General features: G+C 48.9%; 1 protein-coding gene and 2 pseudogenes across 1 annotated transcript; all 3 read right to left on the bottom strand.

Moving 5' to 3' along the window:
• Positions 1–847: 847 nt before the first annotated feature.
• Positions 848–1731, bottom strand: LOC123186867 (phloretin 2'-O-glucosyltransferase-like; annotated as a pseudogene).
• A 3565-nt stretch (positions 1732–5296) lies between these two features.
• On the bottom strand, positions 5297–6539 carry LOC123186866 (UDP-glycosyltransferase 88F5-like; annotated as a pseudogene).
• Positions 6540–15572: 9033 nt separating this feature from the next.
• Positions 15573–17319, bottom strand: LOC123186939 (UDP-glycosyltransferase 88F5). The gene has a single exon (XM_044598669.1). It carries the CDS (start codon positions 17231–17233, stop codon positions 15797–15799), a length of 1437 nt encoding a protein of 478 aa, XP_044454604.1. The 5' UTR covers positions 17234–17319; the 3' UTR covers positions 15573–15796.
• Between the last annotated feature and the right edge of the window lie 1597 nt (positions 17320–18916).

Here is an 18916-nt window from a genome sequence, read left to right as displayed (position 1 = left end):
AATTGCAGTACATTAATTGCTTGGAACTTGAAAAGGAGCTCAAGAAGTAAATAGCCATTTGTTGTGTCTATGGCTATGTAATTTAAGAGTGTACATATTTGGAAAGAAAGATTATTTGTCAGGTTTTGATTCTCAAATGTACATTTCTCGTGTCAATGCATAAAGGTGTGTAGTTTTGTACTGTACATAGAGTATGTATATAATTATTTGAAGATCATCTTTTGACATGTCAAACATATCATGCATTGTATACAGATGATGTAGCTCCTTTTTTCGATGTTCTAGCTATCCACGTTTAGGTGCTAATCCGTACATACGTATTTCCATTGCGGCGATGAATGTCTATGTTGCTTACTTTTAGGTGCTTTGTGGCCACAAATGATATCATCATGTCTTTGCAGTGTTTTTTTTAGAGGATGTCTTTGTAGTGTCATCCTCGATGTACTCTATCTTTCTTGTTGGAAGAGCATACAGTTGTTGCTTTGTGTTCTGTCCATTCTCTGAATGTTCATTGCCTCATATGCAGAATTAGGATTCTTACGGTCGAATTAGCCATGCCCAGACATATACTTATGTTCTGGTGTTGATATATAAATGGAATATGGTTCTTGTAAGATGGGGATTTGCACTTGTAAGCACTATTTATAGAGATTTATTCTTTTCTTGTTGTACATAGGACAAAATTAGAAGTGCAGGGTTCTTTTTCTGCTTGTATAATCTGCTCAATTTGACCATTACTTCACAATCATAAGTGTGCATCCTTTTGGGCTTATCAGATTGCCATAACGGTGGACTAATACAGATGTTTGCAGGTGATTGGCTTGACCTCCATTTTTGGCATTACACCTTATCGCTTCTCAGCCGAGCCGGCATGGTCTTCCGTCCATCCCTCTACCAGCTTGGTGAGCGTCACATCCATCTCCCCGCCCTCAGCCAGCGCCTCCTTGGCCCTTGTCATGGCAGCCAGCGTGCGCTCCCGGAGCACCCTCCCACCGTCGGACTCCATCAGCCACCTCACCTTCTTCTCCGCCCCGCCGGCCTCCACCAGCTCACTCTCGTACCCCTCCACCGCCGTGGCCAGCCCCAGCTCCTTCTCCAGGAACACCCGGTTCAGCCGCTGCTCCGAGTACAGCGGCCATGCCAGCATCGACACGCCTGCCATCACCACCTCCAGCATCGAGTTCCACCCAAAGCGCATCACGAACCCGCCCACCGCGCCGTGCGCCAGCACGTCCCGCTACGGCGCCCATGTCTTCACCACCAGCCCTCTGTCCGCCTCCTGGCTATGAAGCCCTCCAGGAGGAGCGTGCCTAGGTCCGGCTCTGGCGGCTCCTCAAACTTCTTGGTCAGGTCCTCGTTCGGCAGGCTGCGAACCACCCATAGAAATCTCAGGTCGCTCACCTCCAGGCCGACGCCGATCTCCCTGATATGCGCCGTGCTAAACACGCCCAGGCTGCCAAAGCAGAGGAACACCACGCTGCCCTCTGGTTGTGCGTCAAGCCATGCCAGGCACTCGCCGCCGCGCTTCACGCCCACCTCTGCCGACTTTATCAGCGGCCCGATGCAGTGCACCGGTGGCGTCGGCAGGCCGGGCGGCGTGCACAGCCCGGCACCGATCGCCTCAACGGCGCGCGGCTCCAATGAGCGGAACGTGTTGATGATGATGCCCCGGGAGCGGCAGAGGTCGGGCGACAAATATTCGGTGTTGCTCTGCTCCTTTTCTAAGAGCATCTTCAACAGGCACGCCAAACTAGCGCCGCACCGCAAAATCCCCCATTTTAGCGCGCGCAACCGAAATAGTTGCTCCAGCGGGCGCGCGAAAACCGCGCGCGCGGCACACCTAGTCCAGCGCGCGGGCCGAAACGCAATCGCGCCGCTTATTTGCTGCGCCCGCTCCCGCGCGCTGGACTCTAGCGTGCTCGCTCGCACCTCCCACCCCCCCCCCCCCTCCAGCCGCGCCGTCGCCGCCGACCGCGCCACCCGGCGACCGTTCCGGCGCTTCCCCGGCCTATCCCCGCCCCGCGCGCGCTTTCTCCGGCCCCCCTCTAGTCCCGCCGCCCCGCGCGCGTGCTAGTCTCCGACGAATAGCGCCCGCGTGCTCGCTGCCGCTCGGCGCCCGCAAGGTGTTCGACAAAACGCCTAGAAGGTATGTATTGCTCAAAAGCCATGAATTTCGTGCATGTTGATTGTAGTTTTGTATTTATATCATAGTGTTCAACATTGTAGATGAGTTCGTCGTATGATTCTTCCGAAGAAGAAATTGATATGGAAGAGGAGGAGGATCTTGCAATGATCCTAGCTATGCATATTAATAAAAAACCGAAGCACGGTGGTTCGGTTATGGGTCGTCAAAATTTTTGGAGGGATAGGATCGATGCCCACAACAGATTGATCAGGCATTATTTTGCGGAGAATCCCACATACCCCGAGTCGTATTTTCGTCGCCGGTTTAGGATGAGCACCGAGTTGTTCAGGCGCATTGCAGAGAAACTAGTGAGTCATGACCGCTTTTTCAGCAAAGGAGGAATGCCGCCGGAGAGCTCGGGCATAGCACCTTTCAGAAGGTGACAGCCGCTTTGCGTATGTTGGCATACGGTATACCGGCTGATCTAGTTGATGATCACTTGGCTATGGGTGAGAGCCAAGCCATCATGTGTGTCAAGCGCTTCGCAGTCGGAATTGTGCAAGTGTTTGGCGAGGAGTATTTGAGATCTCCCAATGTTGAAGACGTCGCAAGGCTTTTAGCGATGAACAAAGCTCGCGGTTTTCCTGGCATGCTTGGCTCAATAGATTGCATGCATTGGACTTGGAAGAATTGTCCAAAGGCATGGCATGGGCAATTCCCTGGCCAAAAAAAGGTTCCACTATAATCCTTGAAGCGGTGGCCGATCAAGAGACTTGGATTTGGCATGCATTCTTTGGAATGCCTGGATCTTTGAATGACATCAATGTTGTCAACCGGTCACCACTGATGAGTAAGATTACAAATGGGGAGTTGCCACCGGTGCAGTTTGTAGCAAATGATCGTACATACAACTATGGCTATTATCTAGCGGATGGCATCTATCCAAAGTGGCAAACCTTTGTCAAGCCGTTAAAAAAGCCAGAAGGTAAGAAAAATCTTGATTTTCACAATGCTCAGGCGGCGGCTAGAAAAGATGTGGAGAGAGTTTTTGGGATTTTGCAAGCCCAATTTGCTATTGTGAGAGGACCGGCTAGATTTTGGGATCAGAATATGCTTTGGTACATAATGCATGCTTGTGTGATCATGCACAACATGATCATCGAGAATGAGCGTGGCCAAGATGTAGACTACTCTCAGTATGAGCTCTTGGGACATCCCGTGCGAGTGCGACGGAGGGCTGAAAAGGGTGGCCCGTTTTGTTGCCTCCTATCATACCATTCGACGTCCCGCAGCGCATAATGATCTTCAGAAGGATCTCATTGAGGAGTGGTGGGCATGGAATGAACGACAAAGAGCATCATGATTTGTGCGTTCGCTATTGTATTGTTGAACTATTTGTTGTGTTTAATTGCACTATTTGTTGTATTGAACGATAAAAAATTGTTTGTTTGAGTTGTAATAAACGAAATTGAACTCTTTATTTTTGTTTGTTTTGATCTTTTTGCTTCTGTTTTCGAATGCATATATTGTTTGTACGAGTCACGCGCGCCTAGCGCTGCGCGCCGCGCCAAACCAGACGATGCGCGCGCGACATATCTGTTTTTTGCGCGCGGCGCGACCGGCGCCTGTTGGAGATGCTCTAAGTCTATAGGCTGCAGATTTTGCATTTAGTGTTAGCTATTGTGATGCATCAAAGTCCAAGCGAACATGTTTTTAGAGGGAGGGAAAGTTAAGTTAGGGATAAATAGCATCAGGGATTGGGTTAGGAGATGGAGACCAACACAATTCCTGCAGAAATTAGTTCTCTGTAGAGAAATGGGAGATGCATGTGCTACTCATATAGTGGCTATGGTGATTTATGCAGCAGCAGCTGGTCGAGCAGCAGAGTCGTGTATTTCCTTCTACCACATATGCTATTTCGCTATAAAAGTACATGACTTTTTGTGTGTAGCTCACACCAAAATGTATTTTGTCATGCATATACAAATCCAAGTACATGTGTATTTTTCGGACTTTTCTAATAATTAAGTATCTCATTTTCAACTTGTTTACAAGCTTTGTTCATGTGTACTTTCTTCTTTGTTTCATAATCATAAGCGTGCATCCTTTCGGGCTTATCAGATTGCCATGACAGTGGATTAATACAGATGTTTGCAGGTGATTGGCTTGACCTCCATTATTGGCGTTACACCTTATGGCTTCTCAGCCGAGCCGACATGGTCTCCCGTCCAGCCCTCCACCAGCTTGGTGAGCGTCACGTCCGACCAACGCCTCCTTGGCCCTTCGCATGGCCGCCAGCATGCGCTCCCGGAGCACGCTCCGGCCGTCGGACTCCATCAGCCACCGCACCTTCTTCTCCACCTCGCCGGCATCCACCACCTCCCCCTCGTGGTCGTACCCCTCCACCATTCTCCGGGAACACCCGGTTCTTCCGCTGCTCCGGGTACAGTGGCCACACCAGCATCGGCACGCCCGCAATCATCGCCTCCAGCACCGAGTTCCACCCGCGGTGCGTCACAAACCCGCCCACCGAGGCCCACCTCACTAAAATTCAGGGGGAGGAGATTTAGTTTAGAAGGTGACATAAAGCGTTCGTAAAACGTTGGTAGGTGCAGTATTATTGGAGTCATGCATTTCTACCACATGTACTATTCACTATAAAAGTCGGAGTACATGATTTTTTGTGTGTAGCTCATGCCAAAATGTATTTCATCATGCAAATTTACGGTAATGCAATATACATACCCATGTACATGTGTGTGTGTTTCGGACTTTTCTGAAACTTAACTATCTCATTTTCATTTACAAATAACTTTGTTCAAGTGTACTTTCTTCTCTGTTCATGCTCCTCCCGTCTCGATGAATAAGTCGTTCACGTAGTTCTAGATCGACGATTTAACTATCTAAATACGTACTATATGTGACAAAAATATATATTTAAAAACTACATACATGTAGAAATCTAGTGATATACTTTTCATGACATACAACACATATTTAATTCTTTAAATCGATGACCTAGAATTACGCAAATGACTTATTCACCTAGACGAAGCTACTACATCACAATCATAAGTGTACATCCTTTCGGGCTTATCGGATTGACATAACAGTGGACTAATACAGATGTTTGCAGGTGATTGGCTAGACCTCCATTATTGCCGTTACACCTTATCGCTTCTCAGTCGAGACGGCATGGTCTCCCATCCATCCCTCCACTAGCTTGGTCAGAGTCATGTCCGAGTCCCCGCCCTCGGCCAGAGCCTCCTTGGCTCTTCGCATGGCCGCCAGCGTGCGCTCCTGGAGAACCCTCCCGCCGTCGGACTCCATCAGCCACCTCATCTTTTTTCCACCTCATCGGCCTCCACCAGCTCACTCTCGTACCCCTCCACTGCCGTGGCCAGCCCCAGCTCCTTCTCCAGGAACATCTGGTTTAGCCGCTGCTCCGCGTACAGCGGCCACGCCTGCCATCACCGCCTCCAACATCGAGTTCCACCCACAGTGCGTCACGAACCCGCCCACCGCGCTGTGCGCCAGCACGTCCCGCTGCGGCGCCCACGTCTTCACCACTAGTCCCCTGCCCACCGTCCGGGCGAGGAAGCCCTCCGAGAGGAGCGCGTCGAGGTTGGACTCCGGCGGATCCTTGAACCTCCTCCTCGGGTCCTCATTTGGCGGGCTTCAAACCCCCCATAAAAATCTCAGGCTGCTCGCCACCAGTCCGACGGCGATCTCCCTGATCCGCGTCGTGCTGAACACGCCCAGGCTGCCCTTCGGCTGCGCGTCTAGCCACGACATGCACTCCTTGCCGCGCTTCACGCCCACCTCCGCCGACTTTATCAGCGGCCCAATGCAGTGCACCGACGGTGTCGGCAGGCCGGGCGGCGTGCAGAGCCCGGCGCCGGTCGCCTCGACGGCACGCGGCTCGAGGGACTAGAACGTGTTGATAATGATGCCCTGAGAGCGGCAGAGGTCCGGCGACACCTGTAAAAAAACCGGTATGCCGCGTCGTCACAATCCTGGAGTAGCTTGAGCGTGTGCATCACCGGGAACGGCGTAATCCCCGGCACGTGCACGATCTCCTCGTCCATCTCCTAGAAGCTGGCGGCGCTATGCTCGTGTAACACCGACAGGTACAGGAAGGACGCCAGGGCCTCGGCACCGTGAAGAAGCAGTACCCTCGAACCCCGAACTCCGCGGCGAGGTCGAGGGCCACGCTGCAGAAGAAGTCGACGACGAGGACGGTCAGGGGCGCGGCGGCGAGGAGGAAGTCCCGGAGGTGCGGGTTGGAGAGGCGGGCAACCTCGTAGGTGATGGCCACGAGGTGCGGGGAGGCGAGGGGTGGCTCGAGGGACCGGAACGTGTTAATGAGGATGACGTGAGAGCGGCAGAGGTCTATAGACTGTAGATTTTGCATTTAGTGTTAGCTATTGTAATGCATGAAAGTCCAACCGAACTTGTTTTTAGATTCGCAAAAAAAAAACCCGAACATGTCTCTAGAGGGAGGAGAAGTTAGGGATATAAATAGCATCAGGGATTGGGTTAGAACCTGCAGAAATTAGTTCTCTGTGGGAAATGAATCCCTAGCAACGTAACAGAGCTTGGGAGGAAATTAGCGATGCACGTGCTACTCATATAGTGGCTCTCGTGATTCATGCAGCAGCCGGTCGAGCAGCAGTTACGGGGAGCTAATGTGGATGATTAGGATCGGAAGTGGACGGATGAAGGTGCACACCCCACTAAAATTCAGGGGAGGAGATTTAGTTTACAAGGTCACGTAAAGCGTACGTAGGTGTAGTATTATCGGAGTCATGTATTTCTACCACATGTACTATTTATTATAAAAGTTGGAGTGCATAATTTTTCAGTTTGTCTAGAAATCAGACGCGAAGTCTCAGTCGGCTGACGTCATCGTCGTAGCACAGGCCTGAAAGCCCCGATTGATTTTCCTGCTCATTCGTTTGTACGAGGCTTTTCTTTTTTCTTAAGTGGGCTGATGTCGTCCCTTGTTTTGTCCGTTCTGGGCTGTCCTTTTTTTTTCTGCTTGTAGGCAGCTTCTTTTTTTTTTCTGTTGTCTTGTCTTCTAGTATTTGGTTGGTTCTTTTTTTTTTCTATTTGGGCTGTCAAATATATGGTGTATGTGTCATCTCTCCCAGCCGACGTGCACTGGAATGTGTATCCATGAAACTTAATTCTACTTTATTCTTGATAGGTATTTTAGCTTTTCGCTCCCAGCCGACGCTGCAAATACACCACTATTTTATTTTATTTTATGACTTAATTCCTACAAAAATAAGCTTTTTTGGCTCCCAGCTGACGCCGCAAATCCATTTTGTAGAAGTGGCCGCTGAACCCCTTCTACATGATGTTGAACTTTTAGTTAACTGTTTTCCTTTGTCAAGTTTTTTGGGTCACCATATATGCTTTTTAATGTATGTGTATATGTGTTTCTATTTATGTGTGTATATGCGTTTTGAAAAAAATGTCAAAATGTGCGTTAGTGTATTCATTTTAAGGACAACAGATTCCTCTATACATGTGGGTGGTTTTCTATTTTTATGCTATTTACTTTGTATTTTTTGAAGGACACCAGGCCAATCCACTAGCATGTTTTTTTTTGCATGAATGGTGGTGCTCAGGATACGCCCCCTACACATACATGGATGATGAATGCGGATCATGAACTTCTGAAAATAAAGCCTCTCATGAACTAATTTGAAAACTCTTTTTTTTATTTTTTTGTGCTTTGTGGCTTCTTTATTTAATATGCATGAATGTGTTTGTATTTTCTATTTTTTTAAAAATTTATATTTGCTATAAAAGAAACATCTAAATGTTTTTTTAATTATATGTAGATGATGAATGCGCATGTGTGTGTCACTACTAGGAAAAGGGCTATAGATAGGATTAACACTAATGGCGCACCAGAGAAGTAGTGCGCCACTTCTATATACTAACGGCGCACCAGTTGGTGATGCGCCATTAGTGTGGAAGACACTAATGACGCACTAATGGCGCACCAGAAAATAGGTGTGCCACTAGTGATAATTTTTTTTTCATTTTTACATACATACTAATGGCGCATCCTACCGAAGTGCGCCATTACTAGTTCTAACTAGTAATGGCGCACCAGACAGGGAGTGCGCTAGTACTGAATTTTTTTATTCTTTTTTTTTGCAAAACTACTAATGGCGCACCGCCTCACAGTGCGCCATTACTAGTTTAAACTACTAATGGCGCATCCTGTAAAAGTGCGCCATTAGTATATATATATATATATATATATATATATATATATATATATATATATATATATATATATATATATATATATATTACTTTTCTGCAAAACTACTAATGGCGACCACCTGCAGGTGCGCCATTAGTTACCAGGGTTACTAATGGCGCATTTGCAGGTGGTGCGTCATTAGTAACCTGGGACCCCAACAAGATATTTTGGACAACCACACCTACCCACTCACTTTCCCCACTTCATTCCCTCCATCTCCTTCTCCAAGCTTTCGGCTGCCTCCTCCTCCTCACCTCATTTCCACCATAGATTCATCAAAATTAAGTGGTGAAATTACCTTTTTTTGATAGGTAAGTAAGGGAAAAGCTATCTTCATGATGTAGATCTACTTTTTTTCTCCCTAACTCGCTCCAACAACGTGCACATGCACTTTTTGTGGCCTAGCTAGATCTATGTATGTTTGTGGTGTTGCATGTGTTTGTGGTGTTGCATATATGTTTGTGTTTGCAGGTACCGGTATTTGAAATGCGATAGTTGCCAATATTTTGCCGAAATGTTGATTCATTTTCGTTTCGGCGAGAATTTTGGCACTATGCATTCTTTTTGGTCCTATTTTAGGGAAGGTCATGCCAAATTTTTTCTTGGTTCTAAAATATCGTTTTGCTCTACCCCGCAGGCGACCATGGTCCGCACGATGACCGAAGACATCGTGAATAGGTTTTTGAGCTCCGCGAAGGCCGAGATGCTTCAAAAGAACGAGACGGAGATAAGATGTCCGTGTCGAAGATGCAAGCTGAAGAGCCTTATTGCGGACACGGATTCCGAGCAGATGCGGAACCACCTGCTCTTGCGTGGTTTCATGGATGGCTATCGGTGGCAAGGTGATGAAAATGACTATGAAGTCGTCCATGGGGGCCGGGCAAGAAATGAGGAAGGGCAACAAGACAAGTACCACCGTGGCGAGGGCGGGCAAGAAGACGAAGAATCTCCAGGACATGATCACGACGGTGATGCTGTACACAGTCATCATGTAGAAGATGTCGTACATGATGATGAGGAAGATCAAGACGAAGGGCATGATCATGAAGATGAAGATGCCAGAGCAGACGACGATGGAGGCTGGGTGCAGGACCCTCATATTCAAGAGCTGCTTCTCAAGCAGACGGATAACGCAAGAGCTGCCGCCCGAGAGAAAGCCAAGCTGGATCAACTGGAGATAGACACGGTTACTCCATTGTATGAAGGATGCAGGCCCGAGGATACCCGCCTGAAAGTAACGCTCATGGCTCTAGAGATGAAGGTAAAACACAAAATGACCGACGTATGCTTCGACGAGAACATGTCATTCTGGCACGAACGTCTTCCCAAGGGGAACAAGTGCCCGACCAGTTTCGAGGAGGCGAAGAAAATCGTGTGTCCTCTGGATTTACCGCACGTGAAATACCATGTGTGCATGAACAATTGCATCATTTATCGGGACGAGCACGCGGAGTCTACCATATGTCCGGTGTGCGGCGTCACTCGATACAAGAAGAGGAAGAAAGCTCCTCAAAAATCGGTGTGGTACTTTCCGATCACTCCTCGTCTGCAGCGGTATTTCGCGGACCCTAAGGTAGCAAAGCTCCTGCGTTGGCACGCGGATAGGGAGGAGAAGAAGCAGGAAGATGCCGGAAATGATCTGGAGATAAATAAAAAAGACAAGATGCTGAGTCACCCTAAGGATGCGAGCCAGTGGCAAGCGTTGAACTTCGAATACCCAGAATTTGGGAAGAATTCAAGGAACATCGTGCTGGGCGCGAGCACCGATAGAGTCAATCCATTTGGCAGCCAGAGAAGCACACATAGCACCTGGCCTGTGTTTGTGTGGATGTACAACCTTCCCCCCTGGTTGTGCATGAAGAGAAAGTACATTCACATGAGTATGCTAATTGAAGGGCCGAAACAACCAGGGAACGACATCAATCTGTATCTGGGGCTGCTGAAAGAGGAGCTAGACACGCTGTGGAAAACGCCAGCCAATACGTGGGACGCCGCAGAGAAAGAATATTTCCTTATGAGAGCCGCACTACTCACGACGGTGCACGACTATCTCGGTTACGGATATCTCGCGGGGCAGGTAGTCCATGGATTTTCTGGATGCGTAAGGTGCATGGATGACACAACATATCGCCGGCTAGATAGAGATCCCGGGTCTTCAAAAACCGTGTTCATGGGACATCGAAGGACATCGTGATAGTCGACCCCTTCTACATGTGTGCCAAGCACTTGAGTAGCGTTGGGGACCGCCAAGTTGCGAGTTCACACCTCGAAGGCGTCATTCTGGCAAACGCAGATAAGGATAACTTCCTTGTGCCTTACTTCCCCGAGTAAGTCATCCCTTAACCGCCCCGTAACTTATGATTTCTTAGATTTTGATCGTTCTTTTTTTTCTAACATTCCGTGTTCTGTGCAGTGACACACATTGCACACTCATCCTCTTAAGCCCGAAATATTTCATGGCCACGTATTTAGACCCGAACCTAACTCCAAGATAGACTACACAAATGTCAAGAAAGTTCTTGATGATGTTCTCCCCGCCTATGCCAAATCTGGAGGCACCTTCACCAGGGCAGTTCGTAAGTACGGCAAGCACATGTTCTCACACAATACGAAGTTCTGTTGCGTCAAGCAGCCGCCTAGCGGTCAGAAGGATGCCTACTACGCCCTCCATCATATGCGGGCGATCGTAAGGGACCATCATCATCTTCTGCTACCAGATAATCTCAAAGATTGAGCCGCGAGCTTGTTGGCAATCCAGGACGCGGACCTCAGACAAGAATTCTTTCGCATCCAGTCGGAGTTTGCGGACATCATCCATCAAGATGTCCTTCATACCTCGGGGCAGTTCTTCCTCAAATATCAACCATCCAACAGTGAGATAGATGAAATGCTACAAATGCAGGGTGACACCGCCCGCGATTTCATGACCATCACGACAGACGGCGGCTTCATCCACGCTCATGTCCGATGAGTCGAGTCGAAAGTAGTGATGTGTAGTTCTGAAACATTGATTGGCTCATGTTGTAATTAAACTTTAATGAATTCGTATGTCTCTTTGGTTTGGACAGTTTTTCAACTTAGATGTAATCGATGCTATTTATTAGTAGGACCATGAATCGTGCTATTAATGTCTTGCTTTTCTCTTCCGATCCTTTTGTTGCATACTTACATATTGCTTATGTATTGTCTGTTGTTTGGCTTGTGCATAGAGATGCAGTTGTATGTCGTGTACAAGGGTAAGGTTCCCGGAGTCTACGACGACTGGGAGGAGTGTCGGAGACAGGTTCACTGTTTTAGCGGTAACAGTTACAAAGGGTACACCACTAGGGCGGAGGCCGAATCTAGATACTCCCGCTATCTAGCGGGAGAGAGGAGGGAGCGTTGGAGGAACCGGATGAAGAACAGTTTGATCGCGATGATGCTCATCGTGATGACCGCAGCTCTCTTCTATGTGATGGTAGTTTATATGATCGATATCGACTTGTAATGTGAAGACAAACTCGATACTCGCGGTCTTGAGACTTGTAATGTTTTATCTTTGTTCGGTCTTTTGAATTCAGAGACTAATATGATGAATTGTATTCGGAGACTAATCTTCTATTGTATTCGATGAATCTGCTGTTGCTGTGTGCTGCTGTCTATATTCTGTCCAATAATATATTTTGTAACCTGTGCAAAAATTAGAGAAGTAAAAAAAACCAAATATTCATACTAATGGCGCATCACCACAAGGTGCGCCATTAGTATGCCAAAGGATACTAATGGCGCATCAAGACAGAGTTCGCCATTAGTATGACAAAGCAGATGGTTACATATGGCCCCCCGGGAGGCATACTAATGGCGCATGGTGTTACATACTAATGGCGCACTTCCTGGTGCTCCATTAGCATACCAGATACTAATGGCGCACCAGTGGTGCGTCATTAGTAAAAAATTCTAGTGGCGTGATACTAATGGCACACCGGTAGTGCGCCATTAGTAGGCAAAACCGGTGCGTCATTAGTAGGCCTTTTCCTAGTAGTGTGTGTGTGTGTGTGTGTGTGTGTGTGTGTGTGTGCTGAAGCCCTTGTACATGAAGTTGCTTCAAAATGTTTTTTCTTTTTTATATAGATGATGATGATGATGATGATGATGATGGTGTGTGTGTGTGTGTTCGGGATTTTCTAGAACATTTTTTCTCGACTTGGTTGCAACTAGGTTTTGTTTTGTTGGAGGCGACTACACAGAGGAGGGGTGGGAGCATTTCCATGCCAACACAAGTCATGTAACTTTTATTTAACTTGGTTGCAACTGGGTTTTGGTTTTGCCAGAGTGGACGGCGGGGAGATGGGGGGCTAGTTGCATGTCCAACTGTAGTCATGCAACTACATGTCTTCCAACATGGTTGCAACTCGGGCTTTTTCTTTGTCGAGAGAGGCGACGGGGGAGAGAGAGGGCCAATTGCATTTCCAACTATAGTCATGCAACCGCATGTCTTCCAACATGGTTGCAAACAGGGGCTTTTTGCTTTGTCTGTGGGGGCGAGAGAGAGGAGGGAGGGCCAGTTGCATGCCCAACTGTAGCCATGCAACTGCATGTCTTCCAAGATGGTTGTGACCGGGGGAGGGGGTTGCTTTGTCAGTAGGGGCCACGGGAAGAGAAAAGGGGCAGCTAGTTGCATTTCCAACTGTAATAATGCAATTGCATGTCTTCTAACTTGGTCAGAACTGGCCTTTGTTTTGTCGAAGTGGGCGGCGGGCAGACGGGGAGGGGGGCTAGTTGCATGTCCAACTGTAGTCATGCTTGCATGCCTTTTTAACTTTGTTGGAACTCGGCCTTTTGCTTTGCCCGAGAGGGCGCCGGGGGAGAGAGTGAGGGCCAGTTGCATGCCCAACTATACCCATGCAACTTCATGTCTTCCAACATGGTTGCAATTGGGGCTTTTGCTTTGTCGGCAGAGCCAACGAGGAAAGAAAAGGGGGCCAGTTGCATTTCCAACTACAGTCATGCAACTGCATGTCTTCTAACTTTGGTTGCAAGTTGGGTTTGTTTTGTCGGAGTGGGCGACGGGGAGATGGATGGGCCAGTTGCATGTATAATTGTAGTCATGCAACTGCATGTCTTCCAACATGGTTGGAACCCGGGCTTTTTTGCTTTGACGGCGGGGGCGAAAGGGAGAGAGAAAGAGGGACAGTTGCATGTCCAACTGTAGTCATGCAACTGCATGCCTTCTAACATGGTTGCAACTGCATGGCTTCTAACCTGCTTGCAACTGGGCTTTTGTTTTGTCGGAGGGAACATGAGGAGAGGGGCCAGTTGCATGTCTCACACTAGTCACACAACTGCATGTCTTTCCAACATAATTTCCAATTAGGGGCCTTTGTTTTGTCAAAGGGGGCGGTGGGAAGAGAGAAGGGCCAATTGCATGTTCAATTAAAGTCACGCAACTGCATGCCTTCCAAAATGGTTGCAACTAGGGCTTTATTTTGTCAGGGGCAAGGGCAAGGAGATGAGGTCAGTTGCATGTCTAATTGTAGTCACACAACTGCATGTCTTACAACATGTTTGCAACTATGGGGCTTTGTTTTGTCGGAGGGGAGGCGAGAAGAGAATGGGGCTAGTTGCATGTCCCACACTAGTCATGCAATTGCATGTCTTCTAACTTGGTTGCAACTGGGCTTTTCACTTTGTTGAAGGGACTGACGAGGAGGGGGCCAGTTGCATGTCCAACCATAGTGACGCAACTGCACGTCTTCTATCTTGGTTGCAATCGGGCTTTTGTTTTGTCGGAGGGACTGCGAGGAGAAAGGTCAGTTGCATGTCCCACACTAGTCATCCAACTACAAGTGTCGTCCCCCGACTGCAACTACATGTCTTCCAACATGGTTGCAAGTAGGGCTTTCTTCTGTCGGAGGCGGTGGCGACGTGGTAGGAGCGGGGTAGATGCATGTTCGACTCTAGCCATGGAACTGCAAGCGTTACCCCTAACCCCAGCTACAATTGTCTACCTCAACTGCAACTTCAACTCATTGGTGTTTTGTCCAGGGGAGGGGTAGCAGTTGCATGTCTACATTAGGCAAACAACTACAAGTATCGACCCAACTTCAACTACATGTATACTCCCTCCGTCCCAAAAGTTGTACTAAGCTTGAGGCACTTATTTTGGGACGGAGGGAGTACAACGCAATTCCAACTTAGCGACTTTTTTATTAGAGGAGGGTACAGTAGGCTGCAACTGCAAGTGTCGCCTCTATCGCAGTTGCATGTCTACTAGTATTTCTATTTTTCTGCTTTTATTTCTACTATATTCTTGTTCGTCTTTTAGCTTTTGTAAATAGTAGTGTTTTTTCTTTCAAACGTGCCACCCAATTTTACGGCGCCCCATGTGCAACCACATATGCTATAGTTTGCATGCAACTACAAGCGACACCCGCAGCCGGGCATAACTAGGGTGCGGGCGGGGCGGGGGCCTAGGAGCTTGGGTGTCACGGTATGTGAATTTATTTTCAATTTTTTATTTTTATTTTTGGTTTTGTAGCTTCTGTTTTTCTTTTCTATTTATTTTTTGTGTTTGGATTTGTCTTATTGTTTCTTTTCTAAATCAGTGGTGTTTTGGATATTTATCTAAAAAATAATGCCACTCAATTTTCCGCACATGTGGCCCACACATTTTTTTCTTAATTTATTTTTCTTATTTGTTGTGTCAAAAATATGTGCCCAAAGAAATACAAACACACAAGACTGTTTTTAGAACAACTACAATTTTTGTATGCATTATGTTTGTTTGAGACACACTACACTGCAAATCGGTTGGGAGAGATGACACACATCCATATATTTGACAGCCCAAATACAAACAAAGAAAGAAAACAAACCAATCTAAAAGAAAACAAGACAACAAAAAACAATAGGAGTCCCACGTACAAAGCAAGAAGAGAGAGAAAGCCCAACACGAGACAAGTAATTTGGGAGAATAAAACAAAGGACAAAAGCAGCCCACCTAAGAAGACAAGAAAGAAAAAATGACAAAAAGGAAGCCACGTTAAACAAGCCCAAAGGAAAACTAACGAACGACCAGGAAATAGATCTGGGTATCAATAGGACGCTGACATCAGCCGAAGTCTAAGTCGACTGAGTCCTAGACAGATTCATAATTTTTTGCGTGTGGCTCACACCAAAATGTATTTCACCATGCAAATTTTGTGTATTTTTTGGACTTCTTCTGAAACTTAAATGTATCATTTTTGTTTGAAAATAATTTTGTTTATGTGTACTTTCTTCTCTATTCATAATCATAAGCATGGATCCTTCCATGCTAAATTATCTAGATTTCCGTAACAGTGGACTGATACAGATATTTGATGTTTGCATGTGACTGGCTTGACCTCAATTATTGAGGTTACACCTCATTGCTTTTCAGCCGAGCCGGCATGGTCTCCCGTCCATCCCTCCACCAGCTTGGTGAGCGTCACGTCCGACTCCCCGCCCTCGGCCAGCGCCTCCTTGGCCCTTGTCATGGCTGCCAGCGTGCGCTCCCGGAGCACCTTCCCGCCGTCGGACTCCATCAGCCACCGCACCTTCTTCTCCACCTCGCCGGCCTCCACCAGCTCCCCCTCGTGGTCGTACCCCTCCACCGCCGCGGCCAGCCCCAGCTCCTTCTCCAGGAACACCCGGTTCAGCCGCTGCTCCGCGTACAGCGGCCACGCCAGCATCGGCACGCCGGCCATCACCGCCTCCAGCACCGAGTTCCACCCGCAGTGCGTCACGAACCCGCCCACCGCGCCATGCGCCAGCACGTCCCGCTGCGGCGCCCACGTCTTCACCACTAGTCCCCTGCCCACCGTCCGGTCCAGAAAACCTTCGGGGAGCAGCGCGCCGAGGTCCGGCTCCGGCGGCTCCTCGAACCTCTTGGCCGGGTCCTCGTTCGGCGGGCTGCGGACCACCCATAGAAATCTCAGGCCGCTCGCCTCCAGCCCGACGCCGATCTCCCTGATCTGCGCCGCGCTGAACACGCCCAGGCTGCCGAAGCAGAGGAACACCACGCTGCCCTCCGGCTGCGCGTCCAGCCACGACAGGCACTCTCCGCCGCGCTTCACGCCCACCTCCGCCGACTTTATCAGCGGCCCGATGCAGTGCACCGGCGCCGTCGGAAGGCCGGGCGGCGTGCACAGCCCGGCGCCGATCGCCTCGACGGCGCGCGGCTCCAATGAGCGGAACGTGTTGATGATGATGCCCTGCGAGCGGCAGAGGTCGGGCGACACCCGCAAGAAGCCCCGGTACGCCGAGTCGTCGCGGTCCTGGAGCGGCTTGATCGCGTGCGTGGCCGGGAACGGCGAGATCCCCGGCACGCGCACCAGCTCCTCGCCCATCTCCCGGAAACTAGCCGTGCTCTGCGCGTGCAGCACCGGCAGGTAGAGGAACGTGGCCAGGGCCTCGGCGCCGGACGTGAAGAAGCAGTAGCCCGGAATCTTGAGGTCGGCGGCGAGGTCGAGGGCGACGCTGCAGAAGAAGTCGACGACGAGGACGGCTGGACGGGCATCACCGGCGAGGAGGAAGTCGCGGAGGTGCGGGTTGGAGAGGCGGGCGACCTCGTAGGTGACGGCCTCGGGGTGCGGGGAGGCGAGGGGCGGGAACTGGACGCGGGGCAGGCAGTGGAAGGAGATGGCCGGGTTGGCCGCGGTGACGCCGGCCAGGAAGGGCCCCCGGGCGCCGGTGTCGACGAAGGGCAGCTCGACGATGAGGATGGTGACGGCCAGCCCCCGCGCCGCGAAGAGCTTGCCCAGCTCGATCATGGACACCAGGTGGCCCATGCCCGGCGACGGGTACAGCACCACCCGCTTCATCGCGCCGACGAGACGGTTGCTGTGCCTGCTCTGCTCTGGATGGAGATGGTGAGGGAGGAGGAGAGGCCATTTTTATAAGCGGTGCGCTACCATCTGTGTGGGTGTGATGCAAGAGGGAGGCGATGTTGGTGGTGCGTGTGCGTGTCCAACAGGAGATCTGCCATGTCGCTTTCTCCCTGCCACCTTTGCAATTTTCCATTTTAGGGGCCACGCCAATCTATCTACACCGTATAAAGACGGATGGGTCGACGTGGACCATGTGTGGTCGCCATTGCACCATGTGCAACATCTATCTATCTAGCACCGACGGGGCAGAAAGAAATTGGCTACTCCCTCCAGACCGGATGTTTAATTTCACTAAAACGTGTGTAGTATTTTGAAATTATGATGAGAAATTCGATGAGAAATTTGAAGTATATTTTTGTGTACCATACGAGACATGTTTACTTAGTCAAAAAGAAGACCTAAACCCGTGTATGATTGATAAACCCATATGGAGACAGTACCCAACATTTGATAATGTGAAAAACAGAAATTTCTTTTCGACAAGTTTGGCCTAGCATGTCTCAAAATCATGGTCAGCGCAAATGTACGTAGTCCTACCGTTGTGTGTACAGCACATTGTGTTGAATGAGGCGAGGCATGTCGGTACGTTTGGTTATTACGGACACATCCATCACAGTACGTTTGAACGTGGGAAAGGCGGAACATGGATGTGCTCCAGCGGGACTCTCAAATTGTCATCTCGCCCTTCACCTTTCGCATCTCAACATCGCAGCCTTTAGCGAATATGCTGCATGAAACATCTCATGAGTATGATCCAAAATAGGGTCCCCACTCACTGTCAGATGGGACCAAAATTGTCACAAAATGCGCAAGTAAATAAACGCGGGATAAGACTATGACACAAGAGCTAAAGGGTCGGTCCATTTATGTCCCAATCAAATGATATTTCCAAGTCTCAATCGATTCAAATCTCACTCAACTGAGGTTTTCTCAAATCCCCATTAATTTAAAAACCATGTCATACTCCCACATACTCCCTCCATTTCACAATGTAGTGCGCCCGCACTTTCCGAGATCCAAATTTAACCGTAAATTTAACCAACGAGACCGACTGCCATGTCGTGTCGCTGTCTCCCTCCCTAATCACCTCTGCAATTTTCCATTAAGGGCCACACAACTTTACACCATGCAAAGACGGACGGATTAACGTGGACCATGTGTGGTCGCCATTGCACCATGTGCAAGATCTATCTAGCACCAACGGGGCAGAAGAAATTGGCCACTCCCTTCAGACCGGATGTTTAAAAATATGTTCAGAAAATGAGAAATTTGAAGTATATTTTTTCGAGGCATGTTTCGTTAGTCAAAAAGAAGACCTAAACCCGTGTATGATTGATAAACCCAGACGAAGATAGTACCCAACATTTGCCAATGTCAAAAATAGAAATTTCTTTTCGGCAAGTTTGGCCTAGCATGTCTCAATCATGGTTAGTGCAGATGTAGTCCTGCCGTTCTGTATGCAACACATTGTGTTGAATGAGACGAGACATGTCGGTACGTTTGGTTGTTGCGGACACTGCGACCTAGGTGTGACGGAGTGAACATGGCAAAAGCGGAACATGGATGTGCCCAAGAGAGACTCTCAGATTGCCGTCTCGCCCTCCACCTTTCACATCT

Source organism: Triticum aestivum, chromosome 2A, assembly GCF_018294505.1.
Source record: "Triticum aestivum cultivar Chinese Spring chromosome 2A, IWGSC CS RefSeq v2.1, whole genome shotgun sequence".
NCBI classification, from domain to species: Eukaryota; Viridiplantae; Streptophyta; class Magnoliopsida; order Poales; family Poaceae; genus Triticum; species Triticum aestivum.
The sequence above is the reverse complement of the archived record's forward strand: the minus strand, read 5'-3'. Positions and strand labels throughout refer to the sequence as shown.